Here is a 22,368-nt window from a genome sequence, read left to right as displayed (position 1 = left end):
ACCTAGTTAGATGTGTGTGGAACACTTTAGGAAGTGCTCAAGCAAACCACTGCACCAGCACATCCAGCCTGGTGCCAGCTCCAAGCTGCTGCTGGAAAAGGTTCCCAGTGAGGGCTGGGCTTGCCTTTCAGGTCTCAGGTCTGCACGCCAGGGACAGGTCCCAGGTGGGACACGTCTTGCCTGACATTCAGACCCCTCCCTAGGATGGCCCTTTTGTAGCTGGAAAACATCACTGTTCTGAAGGGTGAGTGTAAAAAGAATAATTCTGGGCAAATATCTTCTGCTTATCCAGTCTCTTGCTTCAGCATGAGTAACTATTCCTTCAGCATGGAGGGTTTGTAGTCTTTTCCCATGGAATCATTTTAATTCCCAAAGCCTGAAAACTAGTCCTTATTTATAAGGGTATGACTTTTGCTTCCTCCTTGTGGCTGCTTTTCTTTGTAGGAGCTGCAGTTATACTTTTTGTTTCACTTACTTCTCCTTTAGAGCCAACTAGTGCTTCGGTGTGTGTTACATAAGAAAGGTTAAATTTGTCATTTATACAGAATGACTTTTGATCCACATGATTCAGCATTGGGATATCCCAGGACCTGTCAGGATAACCTTACTGACTGACCTGTGTGTGATAATCTGAGTCCCCAAGCTGATCCTACTACATCTCCAAAGGTGTCTCTTAGGAAAAACCTTAAGAGAGATTCAGTAATGGTCAAGAACAAGTCTAGCAATAGTGCTGTTAGTGGTGAGATAGAAAAGAATGAAAATGCCACTTCTCTGTGTTTTTATTCCTGTTTTGACACAATAAGTGGGCAGGTCTGTTTTCTGAGTACAAGGTGCAGGAAAGCATTTCCCTTGCAAACAGTCAGGGTGCAGAGTGGATCCCACTCCACGCTTTTGTGGTGGGACCATTAGACAGATCAAGACAGTTATGACCTCTTGAGAAGGTGAGCTCTCCCTTGATCAGGCAGAGCGCTGCTCAAGTCAGTACTAATTTAGAATTCTTTGCTTCCATTGAACCACCTCCCAAATGAGTACTTTACAGAATTAAGCCACAATCCTGGAAAGATTTGGGGCAAAGCTGCTCGGGGTACACTTTGCCCCTGTGGGAACACCAGGCTCTCTGGGTGGCACTGAGGCACAAACAGCTGTAATTGAGTATAACCATAAACTTCTATTACAGAAAGCCAGGAACTGAGTAGGGATAAAAGCTAATTCCTCAGCCCTCCAGGTTCTTCCTTCCAGCTGGGATCCAGGTCTTTTTTGGCAGGCAGCCGTGCGCTCCGGCTGGCAGCACAGGGAAGGGCTGTGGGCTCAGGGCTGCGTGCCCAGCTGAATTCACACAGGGCTACCAGGGCCAACTGCTCATGCAAAGCAGGGAAGGCCCCAATTCAGAAAGCGTGGGTTTAGGGTGCCTTTAAAAGGGTGGCAGTCTCTGGGGTCGAGGTCTGGGTGCAGTGGAATGCCTATTGTCAGAGCTAAAGACCAAAGGGAACGCTACACATTGTGGACCCAAATGCAGCTGGCACGAACCAAAAATGTGCATGTGAGTGCCTTTCTAAGTACCCAGTAATCCTCCAGGGCAAAACGGGGATTAGGGCTCTCTCTCCCAGACAAAGAGGGAGTTCATTTTCTCAAAGATCCCTTGGCCAGTGAAGTGAGGAACCCAAATGAATGCCAGCGCTCCTTTCAGCTCCCTGCTTGCAAACAGGTACGGCGCCGGAGCAGCTGGTTTGTGTGGGGCTGTGCAAACACAGCGCGGCCAGATTGGGGGATTGAGGTCAGGTCAGCTAAAACCCATCCAGTCTCACAGGAAAGGGATGCCAGAAAAATGCTGGGCAAGTAGGACCAGACAGCGCTGCACAGGGAAAGCACAGCCTCCTTTCTCCAGGTTTTTTCTGGGTGGACCTGAAGGTCAGAGCTCATTGAGGCTGTTTAAGTTGGAGTCGCATGAGTGAAGAGCTCTCCAAGAAGGAAAGCTGTGGGTCTGGATTAATTCCAGGTGACTTCTCAACCGCTGTTGCTTTGCCCTGAAATTCTGCGTGCTCGGAATCACCGCACAGGAGCCATTAGACTGAAAGGGATGGCTGCCTGAATTGGGGGATGTATCCATTTAAAATTGGCCATCCGGGGACTTCTTTAATTTCTCTTCAGGCAACAGCCTGTGAAGTTAGGAAAGCACAGGCTACCTCTGCACTGTGCCTGGAAAACTTCTTTTCCCTTTTGGTGATTAGCTTATGGCACAAAGATCAGCTCTGGTAATCCTGTTTTAACAGGTATCAGCAGGGTTGTGCCTGTGATGTGTACAGTATGTGTTAAGTATCCCTGTTTGTTAGAACCAGCAGACAGCAGCTCTCTGAATGGTTTTGAGTTGTGTGAGGCTTTTTTCAGATGGCTTTTAGACCCATCTGAATCCCAGGCATGGATATTATTGTTTCTGCTTGAGACCTGGATCTTGCTGTAGAACTCCGGGAAGAATGCCTAAATTGGTCCCAAAATTCATGTGCTCAGTGAGCCTTAATGAGATTTCAAAGCCCATCTTGCTCTGCTCAGGATGAAAAAGTGCTTCCAGTGGTTATACAGGTGGAGCCTGTTCACTTTTGAGGTATCCATGAAAAGGCTTTGAATTCCTTGTGTGCCTTAGTAGGCTGTGGACTTGAATCTGGCTCTTTCCCATCTCCAGTAAGTGTCCTAAGTGGCAATCAGAGAGATTTTACCCAGGGACTGAGAGACTTTCTCCAGAAAAAGCTTTGGAGGTTATTAGCGTGAGAGGCTTCAGTTCAATTGATGAATAATTTTGGTATGAAAAAGTTCTTTTGTCTCGGTGTTTCCAGCTGGTCCCGGCTCTTGTTGTGGCTCGGGGGTCCCGAGAGCACAGACTAATGAACCTGTGCAGGCACTGCTGCCACGAGAGCACCTGGGCCCCTGTGCTCTGACACACGGGGCACTTCCAGTGCAGCTCAAGGAGATTCTGTGAGCGTGACAGAGATGTGGATTAGGGGCTATTTCTGGAGCAGCCACAGGAGGTAACAAAATAAGAAATACGTAAGCAATCCACTCTTTTCCCTTGAGGCGGAGCGGGAGGATCTGCCCGGCAGGATGGCCACAGGCGAGCACAAGGTCGGTGCCCAGGATGAGTGTGGTGTGTCCCTTCCCAAGGGGAGCCCTCTCCCTGATGGCATGCAGGAGGCAGGAAGGCTTGCTGTTTGCCAGGAGATGGGGGACTGATGTGGATGCGGTGGTTTCATTCCCAAGGAGATGCAATTCCAGCTCCTCAGCTGGGGAGAGCTTGCCTGTGGGATGAGGGGAGCCAGAGGTGAAGCTGCCCAGCTCTCCTCATGTCACTGGGCTGGGTGGGGATGTCGGGCTGCCCTGTGACATTGTGTAACGTGGGGTGCTGTGAGGATAAGCCAGCAGCTTGAACTGCTCCGGATCCCTCCTGGCTGGCAGAGCTGGGTTTGGCTTTGTTGCTGCTTCTCCGTGTTTTTGTGCCTGTGCTGTGCTGTTGGCTGGTTCTGTAGTGGAGGAGGGTTGCCTCTTAGCATCTGATTGAAGACAAAGGGAAAAAAATACCAGGAAATGCAGCTCCAGAAGTTGGAAGAGGAGTTCCTTGCTTTAATCTCAGCAGCTATTTTTCTTTTAATTCTGACAGTGGTTATAAACACTCCTGTTGATCTCAAATGATTTAAAGATGACAATTTGGCCTCCATCCTCTTTTCTAGGAACAACACTGGACTAAAAAATAATGAGACATTAAAAATTACTAAGCCTATTAACATTTGGGGATTTTATCCTCTGGGACTTAGGTCTTCTATTACCATGGCAGTAAACCAAACTCAATAGTCGTGGCTCCAAGAGGTGGAACCATTAAAAAATACCTGGTTTAAAAAAATTTAAAAAAACCTGACCAACTTTAATAATTTTTACACATAGTTCCAAGTGCTGTTTATGGATGATCTCAGCCATATCTTAGATTCATACCTGGAACTACAGCCAGCTAAGCAAAAAAGCAGAGTACAGGGCGGTAGTGCAGCCACGTGTAAGGGAAAGAAATGCTATGAGCGGACAAAACTTCCCCAGATGGGTTTTGTACAGCTCCCTTGTGCAAAATCTCTCTCCTCTTTGGGAATTGCAGCCAGGCAGCTGAGCTCACAGGGCAGCATTTCCTCAGTGAGAGAGTGGCACTGATTGATGCTGCTTCCACTGCCCAGGGAGCTGTTGTTATGAAACGTGGAGTTTAATTCATTAAGAATATGATCTCTGCAGACTCAGAGGTAATTTTGGAGGGATCTGCTGGGCAGCTGCAGAGGCACACACCCACACTTACTGCCCAGGCTGGATTTAGGAAACCGGTCTGTACTGGAATGTGAAAATTTTAAATAAGGATAAGGAAGATTGAGGAAGGTGAGGAAGAAGAGCCAGGAGCCCAAAAGGTTAAGATAAGTGCTGTGAAACGTTCCAAGTATGCAGGTGATGGGAGGTCAGCGAGGGAGGCAGATAAAGCAGTCAGAGGAGGTCAGAGTCAGCTCTGGTCAGAGGCAAAGGATCTCCCAAAAACAGAGACTGAATTCCACAGGGATTGTGGCAACTCGGGAAAGACACAAGACATCGATGGCAGCGACTGGCAAACCAGTCTTGTAGGGATTAATATAAAATAAGGCCACACATGCTCTCTTGAAGAGCTCTAAAGAAGGCGGTAAAAAAGAGGGAAAGGTTTTGCAGATGGCTGCTGCAGAAAGGCTGTGCAAGGAGAGAGAGATGTGGGGGTCAGAAGGTGCTGCCTCTCTTCTGGAGGGGGCACTGAAACTCCCGAGAGGCAGGCTGTCCTTAAAAAAAAGGGTTAAATCTCTAGTACTGTGTTCTTTCGGATCAAGGAAAAAAATCCTACCAGGTCATATTTTTAGATGAGGGAAAAGCCGAGCAGAGTGTGCTCATGAACATGTGTGGTATTAAATACCAAAGGCGCCGTAGAACCAGCAAGTATAAATTACAATTCATAATTAAATATGAACTTTGCAGAAAAGGAAAGATTTCAGAGGCAGCTGCCAGCCTCAGGTGGGAGGTAAAGGAGTTTTAAATAGACAGTGTGTACTGGTTTCCTGTCTCCCACTTGAGAACTTTAGAAACAGCACGGTAACAAAAGGAACAACTGCAGGCCCCTCCTTGCCAGGGATACTTTTTAGCTATGGAATTGTGAGGCCCTTTGCAACATCCCAAAATAAAATGCAGCCAGGGCCTTAAAGAGCATCCCATTAGGCTGGGTGCTGTCCCAGAGAGCCGTCCCAGGGCAGCTCCAGCTCTTGGAGAAGGGTCACTCGCAGGACAAGACGGTGAGTGGTGACCGCCGAGAGGAAAGGTAGGCCCTCGACCCCTTTGTACCAGGGTGTGTGTCTCCATGGTATGGTAGAAGAAGTGTCTTTATAGAGATGAACACGTTCCTGGTCGTTAGACTGAGCTGCCTTAGTTAGAAGTGTCTGGGAAGAGCAGCCAGGTAAGGCAGGAAGCTGCAAGGGGAGGACAGGTGCTGGGTTTAGGATATCCTCAGGTGTTCTCCCTGCTCCTCCAGCCCTGCTCTCACCGGGGACACCCCTGCATGGGAACCATCCCCTCTGGCTGTGCTCCATCCCTGAGGTGTGTGTGCTTCCCGGGTGGAAGGGTCCTCATGTCTTGTGTTCCCCACAGGCTCTGATTAATGTTGTTATTTATAGCCTGGCTGATTAGTTTTCAATGTCTTACTGAGCCTGCCGTGCCACACAGAGCTCTGTAATTACAGTTTTTTAAGAAGGTCGGGAAAAACTCGGTGGTGTTTCCCTGTTCCCCCGCACAGCACCTCCAGAGCCCACGCCGGCACTAATTAAGGGCTCTTTGTCTCTGGGAGGTAAACCCCAAAGTTATGTGTGCTGGCAAGCACGGCTTGCTCCCTGGGAGGGGGAACACCCAAGCTGATTACCCTCCTTCCCTCTGCTCTGAGCTGCCCGTTGAGGGTCGGAGCTGTGCACATCCATATGGGAACACTTGGATGTAACTCGCAGCAGAGTTTAGAGCCTGCTTTGTCTCTTGCTTCCTTAACATGTTTCAAAAGCTGTTTTTTCTTAAAAAAAAAATAGAGCCCAAGTGCTGAAACATCACTAGACTGGGGTGCCCAGGGAGCTGTTGTCACTCACAGCTTTATATCAGTTTCTCAGGCTGCTGATTACTCTTTTTTTTTTTTTTTTTTTTTTTTTTTTTTTTTTTTTTTTTTTTTTTTTTTTTTTTTTTTTTTTTTTTTTTTTTTTTTTTTTTTTTTTTTTTTTTTTTTTTTTTTTTTTTTTTTTTTTTTTTTTTTTTTTTTTTTTTTTTTTTTTTTTTTTGGCGCGAGGCAGTTTCCCAGTCCTAAATACTGTTACTGGCTCCTTTGGAGACAGCTGGCCGGAGAGAAGGCATGAGCAGCTTTCCTCACTGCAGGAGTACAGCTGTGGTGTGGCCTGCGAGAGCCAAACTCTGCTCTTTAGGAAACAGAGAAGTTATGACAAGCACTCATCAGGAGAGTTAGGAAAGATCCGAGACCTCTCCTGTAACATGGCAGAGATCTCCTGCATCAGTATCTGCTTTCAAACCGGTTGGAACAGCACTCTGAGAATTGTGTCTAAGAAATCAACTTGGCTTTTGAAGTTGGTGATTTTTCATGGTAAACTCCGGGAGCAAAGAGAATTGGAGCAGTTGAGGGTTTTGGCATTGGCACTTCCCAGGGCTGCTTAAAGGAAGTTGTGCTTCCAGTGTACAGCGAGGCTGGAATGGGAGTAGGGAAGGGAATCTTGCTGGTTTGATGAGAGGCTTGACATCATCTCAGAGGAGAGGGGTGGGACAAAGCAGGACGGGATTTGGCACCGGGAAAGAAAAGGCAGCCAAGGCGGGATTTGGGGTGAAATCTGGATGAAGATAAGCGGGGCGAGCAGAAAAGGCCGTTCCAGACCAGTCGCTTTCCCTAATCTAGGTGAAAGTGCTGCTGCGCTTCCCTGCTATATCTCACCCGCTGTGTGAGGCTTAACATTCCTGCCTGGCACGTGGGGGCTCGGGGAGGGAGCGTGGGGGAGGGCCCAGCCGGACACAAAGACGGCTGGTCTCTCACCGGAATGGCATCCAAGCCATCTCAGCTATCCAAAGCCCCAGATGCCGGCATGTGGGCTCAGCACACAACAAGAGGCAATTCCAGCTTAGCCCGGGCCAGGCCTGCCGCGGGCAGGGACAGGCGCAGGGGGCTTTTCAGCCCCGCTTTTATTCGGCTCGGGGTGGTTCCTTGGGCGAGCCGAAACTTTCAATCTCTCCCGCGTTTCGGTGCCTAAAGTGGGAACGAGTGGGAATACTGGAGCATTTCGGGCTCTCCTGTGCCTGGGGGAAGGAAGGAGCCGAAGCGATGGTTGCGCGGTGTTTGTGTGAGGTCTGCGTGCGTGTGCTGGAGCGGGGTAAATATGTGCTTCCTGACTTTGGGGAAATATCAGTACCGGGGGGATAGGTTTCTCTTTCTCCCTCCCACTGCGTGGACCTTTCTCTTAGCTTCTCTCTTGTGTGTTCAGAGCATTCCCTGAGCTCTCATAACGTGTGGAAAAGGAATTTCCCACGGTGGAACGCCTGAACTCCATCCCTGCGGATAGGGTCCCCAGATGCAGCTGTAGGATGATGACTTTCGTGCTGTGGGTGCTGCAGCTGATCTCTCTCCTGTGTGGAGAGAAGCAGCACTGTGAGATTGTGCAGCTCCTCCTGGGGGACTCTCTCAGGTGCTGAGCACTGCCCGGGTTAGAGAAAAACAAGGATACACATGGCTTTACACAGGGGATACACATGGCTTTCTGTGACATGTTCTTTGCACCTTTTAAAAAACTAGACTGATCCTCCTGCCTTGCCCCCGGGGTCTGTGAAATGCCGTCTTTCCTAAAATCCTGATGAAGCACAGGATACAGGGGCCGAGGATTTTGTGTGGTGGTGTTTACATGGCCTTGGTTTCTTCTGGCAGGGACACGCATGCAGCAAAGGGATGCACCGACCTGTCTCCCAGCCCACTCGTTCCGGACTGTGTGACCACTGACTTCCAGCCCAGCAAAGCCACGTGGTCTGGAGGAGTTAAGTTACGGCTGAAGACCAGGTGAGAATGTTTTCCCTGCATCCCTGCGTGCAGGGTGTGTTTCCTGGACCTTCTTCCTGGGGAGCAGCTGGCAGACTCCACGGTGGAGCAGAGGGAATCCCCAGCGCCTGCGGTGGAAGAGGTCCAGGGCTCTTTCTTAACCTCAAACTCAAATTTTCCCAAGGTTTCCTTGCCCTCAGCACAGTGCCAGGGAAATGAATTCACCCTTTGGACCATCAGCATTGCTGGATGTCCATCTGCATAGGGCTGGGTGTAAAATAGTTACTGCTTTGGCTGCTGATGTGCCTGAGGGCCACTCACAGGGCAGGGGGTCCTGGAAGAGATGTTGTTTCTCCTCAAAAGCTCTTGTCAGTGCTGGTAAAGGTCAACAGAGATGCTGGACCAAAATATCTCCACAGAACTGGTGTAAACCTGCTGTACCCCAGCTTTAGGTGCCTGGCTTTCCAAAATCAGCCGGCTGCTTCTAAGCCTGGGAGTTTCAGTGGCAGCTTGGCATTCATGGCTGCTGAATGCCTATCTGCACTTATAAACAATTAAATGTCTTCAGAAATCAGTGTCCTGAATTTCCTGGGTTGGCTGGTGTTGTGGCAGAGCCTGATTCCCTTCCTTTGTCCGTGCAGTTCAAGACCAAATCCTACAGCATTTACTCAGGCAGAGCTTTTGCTGGCATCAGAAGAGCCTCTTACATCAGTCAGATGTAATCTGCATGACCTCATAGATTGTTTGTCTCAGCCTTCTGAGGTTTGCACCATGAAGCCAAAGCAGTGCCTTCTATTGGCGGCACTGCATTTGGGCCAGACCTTGACTCCTGAAGCTTTGCCCATTTCCTGGAGCTGGAGGAAATGTGTCCTGTGAGTGAGCAGCTGGGAAGGGAATGTGACATGTGCAGTCACATTCTGATCTTATCAGCAAGGACACACCTCTGAAGCAAACTCCCTCCCCTTAGTGGAGATGCTTCATCTTTTGGCCACTGCAGTTACAGATGCTGGTCCTGCCCAGCCTCGGATAGAGCAGATTTTAGGGGCTGAATTCTCTTCTCAGGGTAGTTTTATCGAGGAGAGACTTATCTCTGACTGTGGAGTGGGATTCTGCAGTTCCCCAGGTACGTGACCCACGGTGAATTTGGGAAAGGAGCTCCCAGACATCCACCACCTTCCTAGAGCAATGAATCATTCAGAATGTGCCCTCTGTAAATCCTTCTTGCCCATCAATTTAGCAGCAGATCTTCACAGAAGCTCCAGAGTTTAGCGTTTCACTTGGATTAATTTGTCTTTGGGTGCAGAGCCAATGTTTTGCTTTGCTTCTCCAGCAGTGTCAGAGGCTGTGTGTGCATATCTCGGTTTAACTCGGGCTGGAGCTTTGGTTACAAGCAGGAAGTTGCTTTAATGTATAAGAATGTCAGTGTGGGAGGGTATTTCAGACTCAGCAGCCTTTGCTTTGCCCACAGCACGGGGTGCAGTTCCCCGCTGGGTTTGCTTTCCGTACACTCACTCTGCTGCCTCCCCAGACATATGTGTGCACCCCCATACAGCCACCTAGAGGACCTGCTGCTTCTCTCCCATTTACCATCCCTGCAGGAGCCCTTGCATGTGGAGTTCAGGAGCCTTGCCTGGGATTTGTAGCCCTGTGGCTCAGAGGAGAGCCCAGCTGCTGCCTGAAACGCTTGTCCCTCGAGTCCCCTTGGCTACCTGCCGTGCCTCATTGTCCACATCCCCCTGAGATGATCGGGCTCACAGGGCAGTGTTCCTGCTGCCAGCCACCCAGTTCCTCCTAAGCGCTGAAGGAGATGGGGAAAACACATTCCTTCCATTGTTTCCAAGTCTCTCCTGTTGCAAGTTGCTGTGTGTTGGATATCGGGGTGTGAAAGAATCCAAGCTATGCTTGGGTTTCTGTCTTTTTAACTAATTTACTGACTGGAGAAGAATGAGAAGAAATTATTTGAATTGAGCCTACTGGGCTGGTTCATCAGTCTGGCTAAATCAGTGCAGCTCTGCAGAGCCAGGGACAGGGGAAGCTGCTGCAGGCTCTGCTGGGATTTTCCATCTGTGCTCTGAGAGGTGATGTGAATCCCTGGAGAAGACAGGGAATAATAGGGTCTTTCTCAAAAACTGCAAGTCAGTCAGCTGCTTCTTTTCCACATCTGTTCTTTCTTCCTCTTTTTCCAGCAAAGGAAACAGAGAAAAATTATAGCAAGAAGAGAAAAGTTGCAAAGAGTCTTCCAGTGCTTCCCAGTTCCACGTAGCCTACACATGCTCTACGTACCAGGCTGGAGGCTCTCCTGGCTTCTCTGTGTCTAAGCTGCAGTCCCAGGGGACACTGTCCTGGTGGCAAGCGCTTTATCAGCACAGAGATCTGAAATACTCCTTATTTTGCAATTTAAATCCTACTCGTCATGTTGCTGGGTAATACTGTCTTTAAAATAGAAAGCTGTCAGAAGATCCTGGTAGGACAAAATCCTTGAAGCTGGTAATCAGCCAGAGTGAAGTTTGTATACATCACCTCAGTTCCCGTTAAAGCCTGTGTCTGGTTACTGTCAGGGAATGCCAGTGGGACCTTCTCCTTGTGCAGGGAAAAGTGCCCAGTCTAAATATTGCCTGTCAGCCCTGAGCTGGGGCAAAGGGAAGGTGAAGTGGCCCCAAGCCCTGCACTCTTGTTTCCTGTGCTGGAAAATGGATAAATGCCCCTTTCTTGGATAAGGCAGCCTGGGGGTTCTCAGAGAAACGTGATAACACAGAGGTGTGACATGCAGGACCAATCATCATTAATTACAGTGTTTGACTGTTCCTAAGTTCAAGGAAGGAGCACCCGTTGCTCACAGCTGCCATCACCTTGCAGCGATCCCAGCACTTCCATCTGCAGCCTAGGGCGGAAAGCACATCTGTCAGGAAAAACCAGTAGAAAAAATCTTGGCTGTAGATCCACATGCATGGTTCTCATCTCTGCTTCCACGCAGGGATTTTCTTTCCAGGGGCATGGTGGGGAGTTTTTCCCAGAGAGTTGGTGGTGACTGTAATTGTAGAAAATCTGAGCAGAAACCTCTGATTCTCTGCTTCCTCATCCCAGAGAGACTTCAGGAAACTTAGTACCTGTCTCCCATTCCCACATGGCACTCAGGGCCTGGCCTATTGCAACACAATTCTCCCTTTCCTTTATAGATGAGGAGACACTCTTGCCCAATAACCATCGTGTGAAATATCATTGCACAGACTTCAGTTCTCTCTAAGGAGTCTTCCTTCTCTTTAGTCAAAATTGTGAAGGGACAGAGCTCACTCCAGATTTCTTCTGCCTCAGAATTTACCAGAAGGGCTCTGTGAGTCTAAAAAGAGCGATTTAGTGAAAGACACATCAAGCTGACGCCATTCTGGTCCAGCTCCTTTCTAATTGGCCTCGTCTGTTCTGCTTATTTTTAGAGCCATGACTGAACCTTAATTAAGAGCGACGTTGCTTTGAGTAGATTGTTGCCTCGCTCTGTCGAAATCCTAATAGGCTTCTGAGTGCTTTAGTTTTTCCTTCATCTCCTGCCCAACAGCCAGGCAGAGGGGCTGCAGCAGCACGTTCGGATGTCTGGAAAACGTCTCCTTGTTGTGCTCACGCTTCTTTAGATGTGTCCATCTTGGAGACAGGTCCACACTGGTGAGAATTCAGATGGTTGTTGTTACTGCTTTCTGTGGATGCAAGTGCACAGGAGCCCTGGAAGGAGAGTAAAGGTGAATTGCTGGGATGGGGATCTCTCCGTGCACAAAGGTCCTGCTGCTCCATGCAGTGTGGCACGGCTTAGGACATCCTGCCTCTGCCATGTGGGTTCTGTTAGGTTAGAATTATCACTAGCTTGAAATGTTGCCTGCGGTGAGGAGGACGTGGTGAGGATGGGCACTGCCCTCTTGGCTTTCTCCCTTGTGACTCAGTGCCTGGGATCACATCCAGGAGGCACAGGCTTTGCACTCGCATCCTAACCCTCCTTCTTTCCTACAGGAGGAGGGTCTGTGCTGCAGGGCCCTTCCCACCTCCCCAGTTGGTGGGTTAGGCTGTGGCTATCCCTTCCAGGCCGTGGCTGTCCCTTCCAGCTCCAGTGACCTCCCACACAGCCACGTGGCCGCACGGCTTTGGGGGCAAGCACACCCACAGGGATTGCAGTTAGCTTTCTAAGGATGCAGGAGAGGTGCAAATGGCAATCTGAGGAAGCTGGGTTGTGTGCTTTGGTTAAAGATGGGCCTTTCACACCAAAGTATCTGTGCACTCCTGGAGGATGCTGCGCTGGAGTCCTTTTGGACTGCAGAGTGCTCTGGAATCGGTGAGGACCAGCATGTAAAGAACAGGAATCAGACTGAATGCTCTGTTCTGGATGGGTTTAGTTTGTAACCTTGGGAAAAATATAACTCAACCTTTCAGTTGCACGGTGAAGAGAGCCTCTGATGCTGATTCATTTGCAGTGTTTGTGCCAAGGTGTCTTTGGAAAGTTCCATTCCTGTTTTGCATACAAAGTATAAAAAGCAGAGATTACAGAGAGGAGCACGCTCAGCTCTTCCTAATAAGAGAGAGCTGCAGAGCTGTTACTGGTGAAGGGTCTCAGAGATGTGAGTGTGGTCCTTGCAGCCCAGACTGCATCCAGCCTGTGCCAGGCTGCCTCGAGGAGCCTCTAACGAGCCTGGCACATTTCTGCCTGCAAACGCCGAGGCCAGCGCAGCAGCAGGGAGCACCCAGATAACAGCAGCTGGACAAGATTAAAGACTCTCCTTTTCCCTTTGCTTTTCCAGTGTACAGGGGGAATTTGGCAGTATCAGGTCTGCAATCAGTGTTTCAGCTGCCATTTAGGTGCCAGCATTGCATCACGGTCCGCTGATTTCCCCAGGTATCTTCTCTCCCAGGCATTTGTCATGATGCCAACCTGACCTGGATGCCCAGGTTATCTGATCACTGGAAGTGTCCATGAGGAACCAGGAGTCTCTTTTTCTAGCCTGGGCACTTTCAATAGAGGGATCACTTTCTCTATTATCTGAAGTGGGGAATTTCTTAGTAATAAGATTGTCCAGACACCTTTGCAAGTACAGTACAGGTGCAGCCCTTGGGAATATATAAAAAATAAGGCAGTGAGGTTTGTTTGTTGTTGTTGTTGGTATAATTACAGTTCTGCACTTTTAAATCCTACAACCTCCTGAGAAAAAGGTAAGAATGTGGGTTATTCTTAATAAACAGTTTTGTCAGCTTCCCATCCAGCAGTTTCCAGCTTCCTTGTTTTCTGGGCAAGGAGCTTAACAGAAGAGCTCTGTCTTAAACACACCTACACATGTAAAGGTAAAACGGTGTTGGGCTTGGCTTGCCCTCTGCAGACCTCAAGTTCAGCTTTCTTTGAGCCAATCCTGCCACAACAGATATTAAAAGGAAAAGCATGTCCCATTTCCTGTCTTAGCAGATGACGAGAGAATGACCAGCACTTCTGAAGTCTGCGTGGAAAAATCACTAGAGATGGCTCTGCTTCTCACTCTCGTTTCCATGGGGGTGCCAGTGTTAACTGGCATTAGGAAAGAACCTGACCCTAACAACCATTTTTCCCTCTGTACACTTTCCTGTACGGTTTCTTTTCACAATCTTAGGCAGCAGGAGAGCCCTCTCTCAGTGTCTGGGTTATGTCTGCCAAGGGCATTTTAATCTGTTTCCTGACTTGTTCAGGACATGCTGTACTGTGAGTTTTCAGTGAGACAAAACTTTGAAGGTGTGTCATATCCTCCTGTTGCATTTCTTTAGTCAGCATCATCCTGCAGACTGTCACATTTCAGTGGTACCCAGGTCAAGTGCTGCTCCTCCTTCTCACAGGAAGAGTGAGAAGCTGCAGAGCAGGGGAGAAGATCCCCTGTGGAAAGCAGCAGAGGACTGAGGACAAGCCCAAAGGCTGGGGCAAGGGAGAGTCTGTGTGGCCTGTTAAGGGGACTCACTAATCCCCTGCTTTGATTTCCATTGCACCACTGTGCTTTAAATAAGGCTGTTGGTGGGTTGTTTCTCCTCAGGGCTGACAGGGCCAGGCCTTGGCGCTGGTGCCTGGAGCCACCGAGGGCCAGCCGTGCCTGGGGACACACCCTGGGGACAGCTGTCCAGCCGGGGTGGGATGTGAGTGACACACATTGCTGGAGCTTGATTGTCACGTCTCTCCCGCATTTTTGGGAGAGATCAAAAGAGCCTTGTGCAGGCACCTACCCTCTCATGGCATGTGATTCTTTCCATGGCTTCGCCAGTCCTTGTCTTAAAATGAAGGGAACCTTTGGAGAAATCCTCCTCCAGCATCCGTAGGAACTGCATCAGCCACCCTGCATTGTGTGGATGCAGGCACAGCCCAGCCTGTAAACTGATCCCTGGGAATGGGCCCCACGCTCGGCCCCAGGGGGTGAAGCTGGCTGGGAGGTAGAAGGGAAGACCCCCAGCATTCAGTGATAACCCACTTGCCTCTTGCCTTGCAAATCCAAGGGGGAGAGTGTTGTGTGAATGTCAGAGACACGTCCTGTAGTTGCTGCTGGATTTGCTTGGAATAGACAAGAATGTAGCAGTGAAACATGAGTGAGCACGAGCAGTTTTCGATGTTGGTGTTAAATGTCAGTACTACTTCACAGTCCTCTTCCTTGGAGGAGCTGGCCTATTGCTGATGTGCAAAATCCTTCTGCTTCCCCCCAGGCGGAGTGAAACTCCAGGCCGACCTCACTCCTGGCATTCAACCAAACTTGCGGAGAACCAACCCGATCCCAGCATGATGCAAATATCTCAGGGTACGCTTGGCACCCCTTGGCATCAGTCCTACCACTCCAGGTAAGCACTTCACAGCTGTGGAGCAAAGGAAAGGGAGACAGAAGATATGGTGGGGAAATGGGAAGCAGTGCCCTGCAGGTTAGGGCTGTTTCTGGCATGTTCAGCACTGGGGCAACGGGAGGAGGGACAAGTTTAAATTCTGCCCTTGAAGGATTTTCCCCAGAAAGGCAGAAGGGTTTCAAACTCTCCTTATAGACTGTGGGATTTAGACATCATTTCTTCTACAGGCAGGACTGAGCCTTGGCAGAGGGGAGGAAGGAGAAAACAGAGCATTGAAAAGAGTGAGGGGATGGTTGCAGGAAAAATGTGTGTTGGTCTGTGGCCTCAGTACAACTCACGCTGGAGCATACTCCTTTCCCACCGAGGGGTTCGCTTCCCAGCCACAGCTCCTGGCAGAGCCTTTGGCACCACAGCTCTGTCTCCTGGGTGCTTGAAGAGGAGCACGGGGAACATCTAGTGGCCAGCTGGCCAGGGCCGTACTGGGCATTGCCAGGGAAATGGTTACTTGAATCCAAAAGAGAGTGGTGCATTTAAATGGATAAAGCAGCTTTATCCTGACATTTGCCATCTCTTCCTGCCCGTGTCTGTGTTCCTCTGCATCCCTCTGTGGGGCTGCTGCAAATGGGCTTCCTTCTGCCCTTCCTCATCCTCAGCATCCTTCTCCACACTGTCCATCCTTTGGCTGGGATATGATCTGGAGGAAGCTTCCAGCTCTGTGCCTTGCCCTGCCACAGCCTGTCCTTTCCTGCTGCTTCTCTGTGGCTCTGCCAGGACAGTGCATGTAGTTGCACAGGGAACTAGAGAAAGTGATATCTGAGGAAGGGCAGCTAGAACAGAGGGAAGAGTGAAATCCTCAGGTTACACTCTCTGATCCTCACTGTATTTGCCTGAATCTGGGAGGGGAGATTGGCCAGGGCAAACTCCACAGAAATCTGTGATGACCCCTTGTGAGGGGTAAAAAAAGAACTGTGGCAAGCACAAGGAGCTCCCTTCCCACACCTAGAAAGATCTCTGAATATGCTTATTTCTGATCACACCTCTGGCGTCCCTGAGTCTTCCTTGGACACATGTATCCCAGAGGGGGTGCCAAGGTGTACCTGCACCTGCTGAGCTACATCAGGAGGTGGCTGTGCAGAATTCCTGGGTGTTTTCAGACTGTCCGTGGCTGCACCCCGCCTTCCTCCAGGCACAAACACGTGCATCTCTCCTCTATCTTGTCAGTTTAGTTTTCTCACAGCAAGCAAACTATCCTTGGGACAGCTGAATTTCCAGGAAGCCTGCCAGGGCGTAGCCCTCATCTCCATAAAAAGAAATGAAATGGGAAAAAAAGAAAGAGATTAGATTCCCCCCAGCACACCCCTCGTGCTCCTTGCCTCCTCCTCGGTGGCGTCGGTGCTCATTCAGCTTTCCGAGGGCTTTGGATGGGTTTGCTGGGTGGGGTTGATCCTCCCTGGCTCCAGAGATGCGCTGTCTTTCTGTCTGTATTTCCCTCCCACCCTTCTGTGGTAAATAAGAGCCATGTGTTGCAATGTCAAGCAGTTCCTCTTTGTGAACTGGGATGACTCCAAACAGGGGACGGAGTAAGGCCCAAATAAGGGTTTTCATCTCAAAACTAAACATCTTGCTTCTGAGCTCGCTTATAAGTAGTTGTGCCTCTCCTCTGCTGTCAGTGGGTTTTCACTCTTGTCTCGCTCTCCCCCAGCTCCTCCACCAGCGATCTCTCTGGCTATGAGCATGGCTATCTGAGGAGGAGTCCGGATCAGTACAGCTCCCGGGGCAGCATGGAGAGCTTGGACCACTCCTCCCCCGGCTACCACCCTTGTCACCTGTCCCCGGCCAAATCCACCAACAGCATCGACCAGCTCTCCCACCTGCACAGCAAGAGGGACTCTGCCTACAGCTCCTTCTCCACCAACTCCAGCATCCCCGAGTATCCCACCGCCCCGCTGGGCAAGGAGCAGTGCTGCTCCCCGGACAGCGCGCAGTGCCGGGCCGGGCCGCAGGAGGGCCTGAGGCAGGCGGACATCAGGTACGTGCGGACGGTGTACGACGCCCAGCAGCGCGTCTCCGAGGAGTACGAGGTGAAGCCCTCCCTGCTCCCGAGCAGCGATGCCCGGGCCTCGCTGGACGGCCGCGGCCACGCCAGGCTGCACGGCCTGGGCCGGCACGGCACGGCTCCCTCCTGGGCGCAGCCCGACAGCAAGAGCCAGCCCCACAAGGGACCCCCCTTGCCTCCCGCTCGCAGCGACAGCTACGCGGCCATCAGGCACCACGAGAGGCCTGGCTCGGGCGCCGGCCTGGATCTGAGCAAGCCTGGCCGGACCCAGCCTAAAGGGGCCTGGACGCCGCTGATCAGCTCCCTGTCCCAGGGCCCGCTGCTGAAACCCCCCTTCGGAGACGGGCATCTGCACACCGTGGTGGAGAAGAGCCCGGAGAGCAGCCCCACCCTGAAGCCCAAGCAGAGCTATTCCCAGGCAGCCCAGCCGGGGCAGCCCCTGCTGCCCACTGGTGTCTACGCCGTGCCCTCCCCAGAGCCGCACTATGCCCAGGTGCCCCAGCCTTCCGCGGGCAATCCCGGGACGCTTTACCCAGCTCTGGCCAAAGAAAGCGGGTACTCTCCATCCCTCCCAGTCTCCTTCAACAAGGCCGCAGCCAGCGGCACCCTGGGCTTTGATGAGAATGGAAACCAAAGCACTACAAACAGATCCACCGTCTTCTACCAGCCTCCCCCAGCTGAGAGAAAGCTGGAAGCCAAACTTCTCCAGCAGAAACCTCCCGGCACAGCAGGCCCGGAGCTCTCCCTGGCCACGTCACGGAAGGAGGAGCTGTTACCCCTTTACAAGGCAGCACAAAGCCACCGAGAGACCCCAGGTACCCCCCAGGCCTCCAAACCCATTTTCCAGGCTCCACAGCCCCAGCTGAGGGATGCTAGTGAGAGAAAATCCCTTTACCAGCCCAAAGAGGACTGGACAGCTGGATCCCAGGAGGACAAAAATGGCAACGCACAGTTACATGAGAGAGAAGCTGCTGCTCATCACCAGTGGGGTCACGGCAAGGCCAAGCAGTACGGCTTCTCCTCCCTGCAGAACATCCCAGAGAGCTCCAGGAGGCAAAGCAGCTCCGAGTTAAGAGAGACACAAGCAGGCGAGTGTTATTCCAACACCAAACTGTCCTTCCTGAACAGCAGCAGCAAAGAGGAGAAGGATCACAGGGGACAGGGCCACAGACAGTGGAGCGATGTGGACCCACAGGCCTTCGCGAGGCAGGAGGAGGAGGAGAACGTGAGCGTGACTCTGTTCCGTGCTGCTGAGCCAAAGTGCAAAGAGCCTCCTTCTCCGCAGCACCCAAAGACCTCAGATTTCGGGAGGAGCCGGCTCAGCTCCAGCAGCACCCAAAGCATTCCCTACGGCAAACCAGAAGCTGGCAAGCCCCGCTGCTCGGTGCTGGAGAAGGTCAGCAAGTTTGAGCAGCGGGAGCAGAGCAGCCCCCGGCCCCAGAGCGCTGGCATTCCCAGCTTCGGCCAGCACTATGGGCTGAGCAGGACGAGCCAGCCCTCTGGCACCAGGGGCTCCCTGCTCAGCCCGGAGGATGTGCGGAGCAAGCTGCCCACGGAGCCAGCCAGGGGCTCCAGCCCCTCCATCAGGAACGGGAAGCTGGACGAGGCTGACTGGCACCCCGTAGAGCTGCAGATGGTGGCTTCGGTGAAGCAGGCGAGACCCAGTGACTACTACAGCCTGTGTCCCGACCACGAGGGGCAGGTAAGGGCGGCCCAGCTGCCGCGCAGTAAAAGCACGTTCCAGCTGGCAGGGGAGCCTGAGAAAGACATCCTCTGGAAGGACAACATCCAGGACGCCCACGGGTCGCAGCTGGACACGCCATTTAACAGGGCCTACAGGAACAGCATAAAGGATGCCCAGTCCAGGGTGCTGAGGGCCACCTCGTTCCGTCGCATCAGCCCCCCGTTCGGGAGCGCTCCCAAGAGGATCCCCCAGCGTCCTGCCTCGGCCCACGTGGGCACAAGGAGCACGGCGCCGTCTCCGCACACGCCCAAGGAGAGGCACAGCATCACGCCCACGGAAGGCAGCCTCTCCGCGCTGGACTACGCCAGGACGCAGCACGTGCTGCGCATCGGGGGCCGCAGGCGGCTGACGGCGGAGCAGAAGAAGCGCTCCTACTCGGAGCCGGAGAAGATGAACGAGGTGGGCATCTCGGATGGGGAGCCATCGCCCTTCTCCTTCCAGAAGAAGAGCATCCATTTTGTCTTCCCGGAGAACACGGTGGCTGACCGGCGGAAGATCTTCGAGAGGGACGGCAAGGCTTCCTCCACAGCCAGCCTGTCCAAGCCTGAGCTCAAGCAGCTCCAGCAGAGCGCCCTTGCCGACTACATCGAGCGGAAAACGGGGAGACGGCCGTCCTCGCAGGACGTGGGGCTGAGGGAGCGCTCCCACAGCTCCTACCTGCAGGTGGGGGGCACAGACAGCCAGAGCCTTTCCTCTGCCTCCAGCATGAATTCCCTGCAGGACCAGAACCTTTACCGCCGGAGGGAGTCCATAGAGCGGATATCCAGGATGGGACGGATGTCTTCTACCGTTCCTGTGGGGCTGATGGACTACTTGGACACGAGTGGAGATGAGAGGGTGGGGCGCCAGGACAGCTCAGGCACAAGCCGGCCAAAAGCAGAGAGGTGCTGGGATTACAGAGCCAGGACGGAGCTCACCAAAGGCACCCAGACAGACCCGCTGGGCGTGCAGGGCCAGCCTCGCTACAGGAACCAGGAGCAGGTCTTTGAAACACCCTCCACCGCCAGGAAATCGGGGAAATCGGTGTCCGTGGAAGACCTGCTCGATAGGTACGACAATCAGCCCGTCCCTGTGCACGTACGTTCCAGATCGTCTCCGACGGCGGATAAGAAACACCAGGTATGTGGGAACGGGGTGATGTGCACCCACAAGCAGGGCTCTTGCATCCGGGGAACGAGGGGGAACATCAGAGAACAGGCTGATGTTCAATCATGGCAACTACTCTGTTGATTAGAGCAGGGTTCAGTGCCTGCTGAGACAGACAAAGTTTACTGCACTTAAAAGCTTGCTGGTGGGGTTCAGCTTTCTCCCTGCTGGGGCTGTTTCAGGGATGTCAAGGATGCTGGGATTTCAGTGCATATGCTGGTAGTGTGCACATGTCCTTGTTTGCTGTGGACATTCCACCTGGACATCCCTGTCCTTACCTGCCAGGAGCACTGGAAAAGCACTGAGCACCTTTCTGGTAGGGTGTCCCATTAAGGTGGTGATTCATTGTTGCTGCTGTCCTGCCTCAGCTCGTTTTCCTGGTGCAAAGCAGAGAGGCTTAAAGTCTGCTTGGAATTGCCCTGGCTCCCACTGTGCCTTACAGTGCTGGGAAGTGCTGGGCAGAGGCACTGCCAAATAACCATTCTGTTTTGCCTCCAGCCCTGGAGGGAAACATCGCAGTGAAAACTGAGCAGAGACCCTGGCTGCTCCATGTCCCCTGCTTGGTGGTTGGGAACATTACACTGATGTCACAAATGGGGAATTTGACTGACTCTGAGGATGGTAAACAGTAGAACCAGGCTAAATTCTTAAAGAACAACTGCGCACACCAGCTCTTGAGCTGAAATCTGTTCAGACCTATTTAGGTAACTGCAACTGCTCGAGGCGCACAGATTTGCAGCAGTGGTGGGTCTGTTCCCATGCCAAGCTCCATTCATCATAAACGGGGATGCAAACTACCAAAATGTGTGGGCAGGCTCCTCGCTCCAAATAGGCGGAGTGTTTGGAGAGGCTTTCATATTTACAGGGCAGCTGAGATCCTGGACATCTCCTTCTGCTCTTGCACTTGCTCCTGGCCCAGAACAGATCCTGCAGGTGCAATGAAGTGATCCTGAGTCAAGTGACACGGAGGAGGCTCTGGGCAGCACCTCACAAACAGGCCCACCCCTCCCCAGCTCCCTGTGTGCTCCATTCTCCATGTCCTCCCTCGGCAGCCCTCAGCTCCCACGCCGTGTCTTTAAATAGGGGGAATTAAAAAAGCAGCTTGTGAATATCGAGTGACTGGAATGCACTTCCAGAACCACTCCTGTCTCATCTCAACATCGGTATTTTTCCACCCCAGCCAGGCATCAGGCTCATCTGTGCCATTTTGTCACACTTGCCTTGCATTCGGTAAGGGTCCAGAACGAGTTAAGGTGAAGGCCAAGCCGTGACCCTTCCTGTGCCTCCCAGAACAGCCAGAGCAGCAACAAACCCAGACATCCAGAGAGAGAAAAATCACCAAAATGTACTTGCCAATGACAGGCTGGACAACAAACAGCCCCAGCTCCTTTTCCCCCAGGCCGCTCTCTCAGGCAGGATGTACAGGGCAGTCCTTGAGATCTTTGTTTCCCCTTTTTGGCACATTTTTAATCGTTCATACATTCAGCAGCCAAACCAGAGCTTCTGCCTGTTGCAAACCAACTTGAGGAAGAGGGTGAACAGCACTGCACACCTGTTTACAGGGTCTTAGTTCAAATATAGGAGAGGGGAGAGTGCTGTTTTCCAGAGGGATTTAGCTGTATCCACTTCTGGAATGAGGACTTAGTCCCATGGGCAGCAAGGCACTTGTGAAAACCCTGTTCTTAAATCCTAATTTGTCTTCCAACACACACACCAATCTGTAGGGTCTGTTTGAAAGGGAAGTATATGTTTAGGTGGGGTTTTTTCGTTAGTTTTATTTCTGATCCATCTCCAGTGCAAAGCCACAGCTATAAGCATGGGGGACAAAGCCAAAGCAATAGGGGAATTTTTGTTTATTTGTTGTTTATTTGTTGTTTATTTGTATTTCAGAGTTTTTGTGGAAAGTGTTTATTTCCAGTTCAGCAGCAGACTTCTCTGCCTCACTATAGGTTTTGGAGGGCCTTGTGCACAGCGCTAAATGTTCCTTTCAAGCTGCCTACAAATCACGTTGCACTGTCACTGCAGGAATTTGTTTGGAGATAGGAAGGAATGGATAGCCACGGGGAATGGTTTGGTCTCGGGCTTCAGAAGGCATTCTCATCAGTGTTTTGGTATTTTGTTTGCTTTCTGCTCGCCGCTAACGCTGTCTTTGTACTCCAGGAGCTGCTGAGAAGGGAGAGCAGTGAATTCGGCCCCATGGTGAGGGATCCCTTCTACGTGGTCAGCGCAGGAGCCAGGTAGGAGTGTGTCCACGTCCCCTGTGCCCCTGCAGGACAGCTCTGGCCATCCAGCAGTTGTCGTGGATTGTCTCACGCCAAACACCAGGGAAAACACCTGCACACACACAGCTCTGGGTGTGCCGTGCCCAGCACACTTCGGAGGAGTTGCTGTGAGCTTTGTTTTGACTACAGACATTCATTTGCTATCAAGTTCTCCTCATATCATCTTGGGCCATGTTTCTGCAGCAAATTTCCAGTTACATAATTTCCAAAATGTGTTTGATCTGCTGCTGGAACT

General features: G+C 51.6%; 1 protein-coding gene across 3 annotated transcripts in view; it reads left to right on the top strand.

The window, feature by feature from the left end:
* The window catches only part of SHROOM3 (shroom family member 3), a 102,181-nt gene that overhangs the window by 69,607 nt on the left and 10,206 nt on the right, over positions 1 to 22,368 (top strand). For all 3 annotated transcript variants that reach the window (XM_027889154.1, XM_027889156.1, XM_027889157.1), the window contains 4 exons: positions 7,985 to 8,113; positions 14,774 to 14,905; positions 16,608 to 19,824; positions 22,012 to 22,088. In XM_027889154.1, coding sequence (XP_027744955.1) covers positions 7,985 to 8,113; positions 14,774 to 14,905; positions 16,608 to 19,824; positions 22,012 to 22,088 — 3,555 coding nt within the window. The remainder of the gene's footprint in view (positions 1 to 7,984; positions 8,114 to 14,773; positions 14,906 to 16,607; positions 19,825 to 22,011; positions 22,089 to 22,368) is intronic.

This window comes from Empidonax traillii, unplaced genomic scaffold (genome assembly GCF_003031625.1).
Source record: "Empidonax traillii isolate 1590-97213 ecotype Southwest subspecies unplaced genomic scaffold, ASM303162v1 scaffold255:size705445, whole genome shotgun sequence".
Taxonomy (NCBI): domain Eukaryota; kingdom Metazoa; phylum Chordata; class Aves; order Passeriformes; family Tyrannidae; genus Empidonax; species Empidonax traillii.
The sequence above is the reverse complement of the archived record's forward strand: the minus strand, read 5'-3'. Positions and strand labels throughout refer to the sequence as shown.